The sequence below is a fragment of the Grus americana genome, chromosome 17 (assembly GCF_028858705.1).
Source record: "Grus americana isolate bGruAme1 chromosome 17, bGruAme1.mat, whole genome shotgun sequence".
Taxonomy (NCBI): Eukaryota; Metazoa; Chordata; class Aves; order Gruiformes; family Gruidae; genus Grus; species Grus americana.
Window position 1 is genome coordinate 16,905,572 of NC_072868.1, and position 11,266 is coordinate 16,916,837.

Below are 11,266 nucleotides of genomic sequence, written 5' to 3' on the forward strand. Positions count from 1 at the left end.
CTAAGAAACCTTTACAAAGTCAAATAAAAATCACGTGCGATATCAGGGAAAAAGAAACCCAAGTTGCCCACAGCCACAGCCGCTGACAGCCCTCTACACAACTGCTGTTTAACAACTACGGCTGAAGAATATCAGCATGACTATTTCTGTATGCCCACACAATTCTGAAGCACAGTCCAATTTAGTTTAGAAAAAAAAAAAAAAGAGGTATTTTGCTAAAATTACCGTAGTATAGGTTTTTCATTTGTATTACCATAGCAACAAAAGACCTCACTTGAAATGAGCTCCCCCCTGCTCTGGGTGAAGTGCACAGTGCTCATAATGAGAGGCAGCCCCTGTCCCACCGAGCCAGCGGTGCCTATCCCCGTCCTGCATCGAGGTGCAGGAGTCCATCTGCAGGGAATTCCCTCTGAGACCAGTCCCTAGGCAGGTAAGAAAAATCAGAGGCCGAAAGTATCATCATCTCTGTACCCACAGGGGGAGAACAGCGCAGGGGCCGGGAGTGGTTTGCACTGAGTCTGTGCCAGAGCGTAAGCTGCTGGTTTCTCCTTAACCCTGGCACCAAGATTTAATTCACTGCTTTAAGACAGAGATTAAATCCAACCAGAGTAGCTTCCACCCAGAGGTCAAGCAAATTTCATTAAAAAGCAGAGATACGGAATGCTCTCCGATAGGGAATGCTCTGACGATACCGCCAGCGCGTTAGCTGTCACCGCGCTCTGCAAGGCTGCCACAGGCACCGAGCACAGTTTTGGCTCTGCTGGGGTCACTGCTACGGACCGGGGGCAGAGAGATGCGATGTCAGACACTTCTGACGCCACTTCGCTAACCCACACGTACACAAAAACACGAAATACCAGGGCACGGGAAAAGCACCAGAAGTTTTTCGGCGGCGGCGGCGCCCCGGGATGCCACCTGCGGGCAGCCGGCCGCTCCCAGCCCTCCCGGGGCCGGCGGCGGGGCAGAGGCGGCACCGCGGGCGCGGACCGAGGCCCCCGGGGCGGGACAGGGGCTGAGGCGGAGCCCGGCCCGGCCCGGCGCCATCCCGGCAGCCGCCCGGCTATTCGCGCTCGGGAGAGGCGGCCGGCGCGGAGCGGAGCGCAGGGAGCTCCTCCTCCCCCCGTCCCCGGCGGCAGGTCAGCCCCGGGCCCGCGGGCGTTTCGCGAGGAGCGCTCCGCGCTGAGGGCCGCCGGCCAGGTTCCGCTGCCGGGCGCGCAGACGCGCGGGGCGGGGGCCGCGGGCTTTCCGCGGGGCGCGGAGCGGCCCCCGCCGCCTCTCCGCCGGCCGCACCATGCGGAGGGTCGGGGCCCCGCCGCCCGCTCCGCACCCCCCCCCCCCGCACCCCCCCCGCTCCGCGGCCGCCCCCGCCCCGCGCAGCAGCGGCGCAGCGCTGTGAGCACGGCCCGGTGCCGCCGCCCACCCCACGCCGCGGGGCTCCCGGCGGCCGCGCTCGCTGCCCGGCGCCGCGGGCAACTCGCAGGCAAGTTTCCGGGGAACTTTTCTTCCAGGAGCGGCTGGGGGCCGCGGGGTCCGGGGAGCCGGCGGCGGCGGGAGGCTGAGCCCGGCCCGGGCCGCCCGAGAGGGGCTTCCCCCGCGGTGCCGCCGTCCCCCCCGTCGTCCGTCCCCCCCCACCCTCGGGGCCGTGCGCGGCGGGCAGGGGCGGGGGTCGTGCGAGGCCGTGCACGGGCTGCAGCAACAGGTTTTCTCCCGCAGCAGGGATGGACGAGAGGGACGGTCCCCCCGTGCCGTCACTGCTTCCCCAGACCGGGCTGCCTTCGCTGCCGGCGGCGGGCGGCGGGCGGCGGGAGAAGGGCACCGCGCGGCTGATTCCCGGCGCTCTCCGGTCCTGCCGCGGAGGTGGCTGACGGCTGTCCAGGCGATCCAGCGGGCTCGGTTTGTGATGCTCGGTCTTCCCCTTCCCGGCTCTCCCTCTCCCCGAGTCCGGTGTCTGCGCGGTGCAGTGTGCGGGCTTGTCTTTCCCGTTTCTTCTTCTTTGCCTAATCTGAAGGTCCTTTATAGTTTTAATTTAAAAATAATTAAGAGATGTCTTTTCTGTTGATCTATTTACTGACTTCTGTTTGTTGGCAACTAACACGTCGAGTTAACTATTCTTGATATGCGATGTATTTCTGGCAGATTTTTTTTCATTGGAAAAGATTTGGGGGGGGGAACGACACACGCACACATAAAATAACTCTTCTGTGGCACTTCATTTCAGTGGCAAAGTATGTATTTATATAAATAAATGACAAATCCTGTACTTCTTAAAAAGATGCTTAGGAGATTGTTTTGAATGTGGCTTACTAAAATTTGTTGACATAAGTATATTTCACAGCAGGATAATAACTGTACTTATTAGTTCTAACGTATTTCAGAACATTCTCCTGGAGATATAAGTTATCTGCAAAGTCATTTCACTTCTGATTATTATCGGCAGAATAAGGCTCAGCTTGATAAAACCAAACCCTGAGTAAGATATTTGTCATAATTCAGTTTGTAGGTTGTCATAAGATGCCAAAAAGCCTAACGCTGTCCAGGTCAAGGAGAGCGATATACAGATAGGAGCATATTTTTGGGGGTTATGTGTTTTTCAGGATGCTTTGTTTCATATTATACATTGACCTTTATAAGTTTTACTTTGATTTGGTTGGAAGTTTACTTTGCAAGCAAGAGTTGAAGTTCGAGATCAGCTCTTACTACGTAAAGAGCTGCATGAGTATAGCTCAAAGTATTTCAGGAGGGTACCCTGGCAGTGTTGATTCAGTACGGAAACCAGGTGTCAGAAGACAGCTGAATTTAACACTGCTTGAAAATGCTGCTTATTTTAACTAAGGAAAGAAGAAAGGACGAAGGATCACTTAAACTGTAAAGCAGTTTCGTATGGAATCCTTTCAAAAAAATCACTCTATTCATATTCACCCTGCACTGAAATCTGAAACTTTTTTTTTTAAAAACCTAAATCGACAAATGGTAAAAAGCAAGAGAGACAAGTTCCAGGCAGTGGAATTGATACAAGAGTCTAGGGGGGAGTTATGCATCCTCCTTGCACGCTTGTTATCATCCAGGCACAACTTTGAAGTGTCTGCATCACAGAGCAGTATTAGGACTCCTTGCAGGAGCTCTGATTACATCAGAGATGCACTGCAGAATTCAAAATACTGCAGAGGACACTGGGGGGGGGGGAACGACACTTGCAGCGGAATTTTAGAATGTTACTCATGATTTCTATTTCTTTCCCTCAGAAGGGCATCTTTAATAATTCTTTCCCCATTGTCTAGGAGTCTGGCACCCTTCCTGAATTTCGGCTGAAAGTGAGGGCAGTACAGATTCCTAATTCGATTTCTTCACCAGACACAATGGATAAGAATATCATCTTGTGCAGGACAGATTTTTGAAAAGATGTTATATCTTGCTCCACACGCACACCACGCTGTGTAGAGTCACCGAGAGCCCTTGCTGTGGGCCAGTTATTCTGTATTACTGTACTTTCTAGAAGCCAGAACAATGATCAGGATTGTATAATGCAGTAAGAGGCAGTTCTTGCCCCAGTAAGCTAACAGACAAAATGGGAAACGATGCCCAGAGAGAAGTGATTTGCCCGAGATGGGAACACATTATCAGCAGAGGAGCTGAAAAGATGAACTGGGCTTCACTACCTCCCAGGCACTCAAAGGGCAGAATAACTATCGCAGACAAGGAGGGATTTTACCATTGGGCCTTACTTAACCAGAGCAGCTTTATTTGAGGATTTTACTGTTACAGCATATCCTTAAAGTTCATCTTGTTTAATTGTTGGGAAAATTGTTGCTATAGGCTAATGTGTTTGTCTGACCTTATATTCCAGGGTGTTGTCTTTAATCCTTAACACATTTCTTTCAGCCGTTCCAAATGTCATCAGTCTGCAACATGTGAATAAAACAGTTTGCTTGGGTTTTAAGCTCAATAGCAAAAGAGACCTTCCATTAATTAGATCTCTCCCATCTTAAAGCGGCATTGACCACCATTCTGTAGAAGCACCTTCCAAAGGAAAACAAGAAACGTACAGAGAAACGTATGGGTTTATTTTTCTCCTTCCTCCACTCCTTCAGGGCATCTTTGGTATTGTCCTTCCTCCTGTCCTTCCCCCTTAGATATGAAGCTATGTGTATCTGAGGCAAAGAACATGTAAATAACGCGTGTATGGCAACAAATACTATAGCTGCCTGCGTGGGATCTGTGGGCTTGCCAGTTCTGGTTATGGAAAAAGGAGGAGCCACCTTTTATAACTGCAGTCATTCAGTGTTACCCAGGGATTAATTTGTCCAATTTATTGTCTTGCACAGGTCGAGAAGCTGGAAGCGAAGAAAGAAATTCTTTTTTCTTTGCTCTGTGGTTTCATAGTTGATGCCTCAGGGTTACAGCGTGTGTCTGACACACGCAGAACATTTACATTTCCCTCTCCCCGTTCCTTCCCATTGTGTCATTGTGTGGATGCGGTGGGAGATCAAACCAGTGACAGAGATGAGCTGCCTCCTCATTTTTCCTGGCTGAGATTCAGAGGATAAGTTGTTGCTAACCAACATCATCTGGTATTACAGAAGGGAAAATGGTTAACAGCCCCCATTTATCCATCGTCTTATATCAGTCATAATCTTCGTTCTCTTTGGGCCAGCCCTGCCTCAGACGTAGTTGAGGCAGAGGGGAAAACGTTTGTTTCTAAGTAAAACAACAGCTGCTCTAAGAAAAGGAGTCCGACATAAACATACATCAGGTAGCCCTGTTTTTCCACGTCAAACCTATAGCTTGAACTCCCCGCGGCATTACTTCTACTGATGGTATCTTGGGAATGCTTTAACAGAACGCCGGCTGTGAGGTCATTAGGAGCGCTCATGCGATGGGACTGTACGTCAGGGTAATTGCAAGTTCAGCCGTTCCGTACGCCCTCTGTTCAGCGTGCTCTGGCTGGCACGACCTGCGCCAGCTATCACTCAGATCCCTTCATTTATCTGAGCCCTGCAGCTTTTCCAGTGGGCAATGGCAGAGTGCCATCATCTGTCATGAAGCTCCACTGATAATCCCGGTATTGGCTAGAGTTCCCTAGAATGTGACTTTTTAATACAATTATGTTTTGTGTTAATGTTCTTTCCCAAAAAAAAAAAAAAAAAAAGACTTTCAGGTCAGCAGGCCTTCGCTCAGTCTTTCTTGAAGCAAGAGACAAACCGAAATCGATTGGAAGTTTATTTGAGCGCAGCCCTGCGGGATTTTGTCATTGTTTGCACCCACCGCTACTTCCAGAGGAGTTCAGAATTGCCCATCCCCTGCCGTGGGGATTTCCAGAATTGTAACTCTGGAGCAAAGACAGAGCGACTCAGCAATACGAGCAAGTATGTAGTGATTGGGCACGGAAAGCTAAACACAGTTAAGATTTTGGCATGGAGAGTAGGTAACTTGCCAAATAGCTGTTCTCAAGTCACTAGCAATAGTAATAGAGATCCCGCTTTGTGACAGAAGCACGATGACGAGGCTTACCTCTTTGCTTACCTCGGGCCAGAAAATAGTACCCCAGCTCTTGGAAGATCTGAATCACACCTTGTCCGTTCTTGTATATTCCCGCAGGCTTGCTTTATCCACGTGCCCTAGAGGTAAGTAAATTAATGCTTTCCTTTTGTGCTAAGGAGGATTACAGGCGAGGAATCGGGAAGCACCGCTCCCTCCGAAGCTCCCCTGTTGGTAAGAGTATGTCAGGAGCTGCTCCGTTCAGAGTCATCCCTCTGGGAAGTCGAGGAGCAGGACCGAGGCAGTGTTTTACTGAAAGCAGCATCGTAAGTCCCCTTGCAGCAAGGAAAGCCTGTTGCTCTCGTGCTGCAGTGCAGCTGCGTTTTGAGTACTTCGCTGTTGCGTATTCGTGGGGTTTTCTTCTACGGTAGGTACGTAACGCTATGGATGTGCTTTACAAACCCCGGCTTCTGAAAAGGAGAGTTCTGCGCTTGAGGAAGTCGCCCTGGCAGGGGTGCGTGTCCCTGAGCACAGCCAGGAGGAGAACCGGGCTGTGCTGCTGCTGAAGCCAGTCAGGCGCAATATTTATTACTTTCCTGGGAACTCGAGGCTAGAAAGTCAGAATACTTGTGCATGAGTAGTATCTATTTATCGCACAGTCTACTTAATGCATAAATACTCGTATCAAGTGAAACTCGGCAGCTCCACACGTTACGCTGTGGCTGCCTGCACGGAGGCAGGACGTAGCAGCAGTGCGGTACGGCTCTCCTGCCTGTGAGCAGACTTCCAGTCTGACGCTTCAAATGCACTGAGTTAGGGAGGCAAGAAGTTTAACATTTCCAGAACCTGCGTTTTATGCCCATTTGAACTCCGTGGTCACTTCATTCCGCAGACTTTACACTGGTGGTGTGTGAGCAGAATTCGAACGTGATTTTCAAAGTCGTCATAAGAATTCTTTGGTTTCCTGTAATCGGAGGTGAAGGCAGTCACCGCGGCTGCTGTTCAGTCCATTGTAAGGACCGAGACCTGTTACTGCATAGAGGGTGTCAGTTCGAACTGAAATAATATTCCAGTATTTGTGTTGAAATAATGAATTTCTTTGCAATCTTTTGTAAATGAGGCCGTAAAAATGGAGTTGCTGTGTCATTAAATGTATATAAACTCTATACAAACATTTTATGTGATTGTCAATTAAGTGCATTTTTTTTCCCCAAAATTGTTTCCATATGGCCTTTCAGAAATTAGTCTTCCACTAACTGTCTTTTAGAGGTTAACTGAATTACAACGTAATTGACTTCTCATTCTTTCTATATACTTCATGGGTACTAAAATACTTAAAATTTTTATGTGTAATAGTTAAATAAAAATGTACAATTTCCTTTTCTACAAAACACACTTGAATTCTGTGTTCTTAGGAGATGCTGTTGTAATTGTTACACTTCCATTCTGAACCAGGAATATCCTGCCACATGCAGGAATTACTCCTGGTTTCCCTCTACATCCACTGGTTGCTGAGACCTCTGGATCTGAGACGGGAGAAGTCCCCAGTGTGACACGTACGCGGAGCAGAGCTCCTGGACAAGGCAGCAGCCCTTGGTAGAGTCAGTTCTACCCAGCTGGACAAACCCAGCCTCCCCAGAAAGGTCTTCTGACCGTACTCAGCCTCTGCTGTTTTCTTTCCAATGTTTTTATCAGCCATAAATGTTTTTGAGCTCCAATCACTACATCTGTTCCAAACGTGAAAACAACCTCTCGTTCACTCACCCCAGATATCTGTTTTTTGTTCCAGAAGACACTTGCAGAAGTAGCGAAGTGATGTGAAGTTGTCTTCCAAGATGACTCTTCTACCTGGGGAAAATTCCGACTATGACTACAGTGCCCTGAGCTGTGCTTCAGATACTTCCTTCAACCACACGTTCTTTCCAGAAACAGAAACCCTCAAGGGAGTCTTTTACCAAAGAGCCAAGCTAATTCACCCTCAAGAGGACCTCCTGAAAGGCTTTCACCCTGATGATCGGAAGCATCATATTATTATAAACGTAGGGGGCATTAAGTATTTGCTCCCATGGACCACTCTTGATGAATTCCCATTGACACGTTTGGGACAACTGAAATTCTGTAATAATTTTGATGACATTCTAAACATCTGTGATGATTACGATGTGACATGTAATGAATTCTTTTTTGACCGCAACCCAGGGGCGTTCAGGACAATCCTGACCTTTTTGCGGGTTGGAAAACTTCGACTCCTGCGTGAGATGTGTGCGCTGTCTTTCCAAGAGGAGCTGCTCTACTGGGGAATTGAGGAAGACAACTTGGACTGGTGCTGTAAAAGGAGATATCTGCAAAAAATGGAGGAGTTTACAGAAATAAATGAACGAGAGGATGACCTCATAGAAAATGAAACAACAGGTGAAACAGTAGAGGAGACAAAAATTGGCTTGTGCATGAAAAAGTTGCAAGACATGGTGGAAAGGCCCCAGTCTGGCCTCCCTGGAAAGGTGTTTGCTTGTTTGTCTGTTTTATTTGTAACTATTACAGCAGTGAACTTATCCATCAGCACCATGCCTGACCTGCGGGAGGAGGAGGAGAAGGTAAGTCAGCTTTTCAGGGTGGAAAATGGTATGTGCGGGAAGAGCAGAACAAGTGCAAGGTCTGATGGTGCTGGTTTCACTGGGGATTTTGCAGCTGTCTTTAGAGGGGGGGAATAACACAAAGAGTATTTGAAATCTTACATGACTCTGTTCAATGACTCGTAAGAGAATTAATCATATCAAGTTTTATGTCCAAAGAAAATTCTGTTAGTGTGCAACTGTATATTACCTTGTTAAGCTTTGTGTTTGCTATTTAGAAAGCCTGAAATTACCGAGCAGTATCTTCTGTGGAATAAGTGGTTCCTTTCTAAGTTTTGCATTTAACTTGTTCCAATTATTCGATGTGTTTCCCCATAGCAACGGCTTCAATTCCTTTAATATTTTGGCTTTTAAAAAAACAACACAGAAACCTCTCTTCCTGTCACCGTACCAACTAAAATAGTTATTATCCAGTGCCGATTACAAACTCCTCCTCTTTCCTGCAGGGCGAGTGTTCCCAGATGTGCTACAATATTTTCATTGTGGAGTCCGTCTGCGTGGCATGGTTTTCCCTGGAGTTCCTGCTAAGATTCATCCAGGCAAAGAGCAAGTTTGCGTTTCTGCGGAGACCATTAACCCTGATAGACATTATAGCCATCCTGCCGTACTACATCACTTTGCTAGTGGACACCACTTCGGTGGGCTACAAAAAGCCCAGCTCTGGCAGCATCTACCTGGACAAAGTAGGTCTGGTCCTCCGTATTCTCCGTGCCTTGAGGATTCTGTACGTCATGCGGCTGGCCAGGCACTCCCTGGGGCTGCAGACGCTGGGGCTGACCGCCCGCAGGTGCACCCGGGAGTTCGGTCTCCTGCTGCTCTTCCTCTGCGTGGCCATCGCACTGTTTGCACCGCTCCTGTACGTCATCGAGAACGAGATGGCGGACTCGCAGGAGTTCACCAGCATCCCCGCGTGCTACTGGTGGGCTGTCATCACCATGACCACGGTAGGCTACGGGGATATGGTTCCCCGGAGCATTCCCGGCCAGGTGGTGGCACTGAGCAGCATACTGAGTGGCATCCTCCTCATGGCGTTTCCAGTCACCTCCATCTTCCACACGTTTTCACGCTCCTACCTTGAGCTAAAGCAAGAACAGGAAAGAATAATGTACAGGAGAGCACAGTTCCTGTTGAAAACAAAGTCTCAGATAAGCAGTGCGTCGCAAGGGAGCGATATTTTATTCCCCAGTATCTCCTCTGAGACTAGGGACAATGAATGAAATTTAAGTTACTATTTCTCCTGATGTCAAGTAACGGTTTGTTGTATCAGATTCCATCTTTTAATTTGCTTTGGAAGCGTTTTACAAAGGTAACCCTCGTATTAAAATGAAGAAAAGGAGCTATTAACCGGGAGCTGATGTGGTTTAAGAAGTCTATTATTATGCTGTTTCTCCCCCCCACCCAATATAACGTCTAGGACGGATCTTTCACTGAGATCATACAGTGGGATTTTAGGAATGAAAAGTTCTCTGACAAAAAAAAAAGAACAGCGTATAGTTATGTACTTGACAGGCTGTTGTGCCATTTGTAATACACATTTTTCCAACCGAATCACAATGCATACAATCATTAAACAGGCTGCCATTTTTCTTGTTCTTCTTGTATATAAATAATGTAAATACAACACAATTAATGGCTAAATTCTCTCCCAGTAAAACGCCTTAGAGCGTAATGGAAATAACCACAGATGTTTGTCCCGTTGTGCTCCTTAAAAAAAAAATTAAGATTTGTCATTCACAACAGCAACGGTGTATTTCTTTGTAAGTCAGCCCTAAACACACCAGGGAAGAAGAATCGCGCTGTTTGTATCGTAACCTTGCTAAAGATGTAAATACTTGTAGCTCACCAGCTTCAGCGTTTCACTGACGTTCCAGCGTGGATCCCATGTCACTGAACGCGGTATTCCCAGGAGCAAAGTCTTTCAGTTTTGTAGCATTTAATATTATTATCAAGAGGCGACTAGCTGCAAATCAAATGCAATATGCATGATGAGATGCCAGTCATTCCCTGCCATCTGTTTCCATGTTTTTCCTCTACCTCGGCTATGAACAGAATTCGGAGAGGCCTGTTTCCAGGGGACACCCTACCATTACTTGGCAGATCGATGCTGCGGGTACCCATTCACATGCAGCACTTGGCTCTTTAAAAGGAGCAGAAAATATACGGTCGTGGGAAGCTGCCAATGATGAAAAAAAGAAAATATCATTTGAGTCATGGAGTGGGGGGGGGGTACCGACAGCTTTATACTTCGCTGTCCTCAGTCATGAGGGACTTAAAACTTAATTAGCTGTACCTTTGCCATCATTACAGACCTCAGAGCAACAGCGAAAATCTTAAATAGGGTATGAAAAAGCAATTAAGGTCCCAAAACACAACCGTGTATTCTTCATCCACACGTGCGTCTTGGTCTAGGTTCCTCTGCTAAGTCGGTGGGAGCGCACGGTCAGTGGGACGCTGGGGTTTGGCACAGTTCCTGCGGAGATTAACGACAGACCTCCCGTTTGTTCTAGAGGGAGTGAGTCTGGCATGCGTAACAGCGCAGGAGAAAAAGTCCAGAACTTTAAAAAAAAGAATTAAGTCCACTTGTTTGATTTCATGTGTGCTCAGAGGTAAAGAAAAGCTAATCTTAAAGAGTTTCGCCTTTTTTCTCCCTCTTTTTTAGTAAATTTACTTATTAATAGCCAAGAGGTAGTGGGGGGGTTAGAAGTTCCCATCGCGTGCACCAATGCTTCTCTATCCTAATTTTCAGAAACGCTCTTGCTTATTGGCATTTCTGGAGCAGGTTGCTAGAAATGCCAGAACGCATGACGGTTTTGTGACTTAAACTAAGGCCAAGGACACAAACGTCCTTTCAAAAAAGGCAGAATTAGTTCCTCAGCCTGTGCTGTTTGGCCAAACCCACGTTACACTGGTTTTCTTTTCAAATGTCATTAAAATACAGTTTGAAGGTGTTCTGATACACTTAGTCTTAAAGAATAATTCCAAAACTTTTTAAAATGTACTTTACAAATAATTAGGGCTCTAGCGTTCCGCAGCCTGTCGTAGGTAAATATGCCTATGGAGCGTTACTGCCAAGTGCTAAAATATCCAGTTTAAACTCTTGGCAATTAATTATGTGCCAGAGCTACGAATATAGCCAGCTTTTCACTCTTGTTCTTCAG

The 11,266-nt window shown here is 47.5% G+C and overlaps 1 protein-coding gene across 7 annotated transcripts; it reads left to right on the top strand.

The window, feature by feature from the left end:
- Positions 1-356: 356 nt before the first annotated feature.
- KCNG1 (potassium voltage-gated channel modifier subfamily G member 1) lies at positions 357-10,457 on the top strand. Of its 7 annotated transcripts, none has more exons than XM_054845848.1 (4): positions 855-1,136; positions 1,714-2,008; positions 7,265-8,069; positions 8,555-10,457. In XM_054845848.1, the coding sequence occupies exons 3-4, from the start codon at positions 7,311-7,313 to the stop codon at positions 9,323-9,325; spliced, it is 1,530 nt and encodes a 509-aa protein (XP_054701823.1). In that variant the 5' UTR covers positions 855-1,136; positions 1,714-2,008; positions 7,265-7,310; the 3' UTR covers positions 9,326-10,457. The 7 variants fall into 7 exon arrangements, with proteins under 7 accessions (XP_054701827.1, XP_054701823.1, XP_054701826.1 ...); XM_054845851.1 differs by having other exon boundaries at positions 7,268-8,069; XM_054845850.1 differs by having other exon boundaries at positions 1,714-1,893; positions 7,268-8,069.
- Positions 10,458-11,266: the final 809 nt, after the last annotated feature.

Coding starts and splice junctions, on each gene's coding strand:
- KCNG1 (XM_054845852.1), top strand. CDS start 7,311: ATGACTCTTCTACCTGGGGAAAATTCCGACTATGACTACAGTGCCCTG. Junction 8,070..8,554: donor TGCGGGAGGAGGAGGAGAAG/GTAAGTCAGCTT, acceptor TCTTTCCTGCAG/GGCGAGTGTTCCCAGATGTG.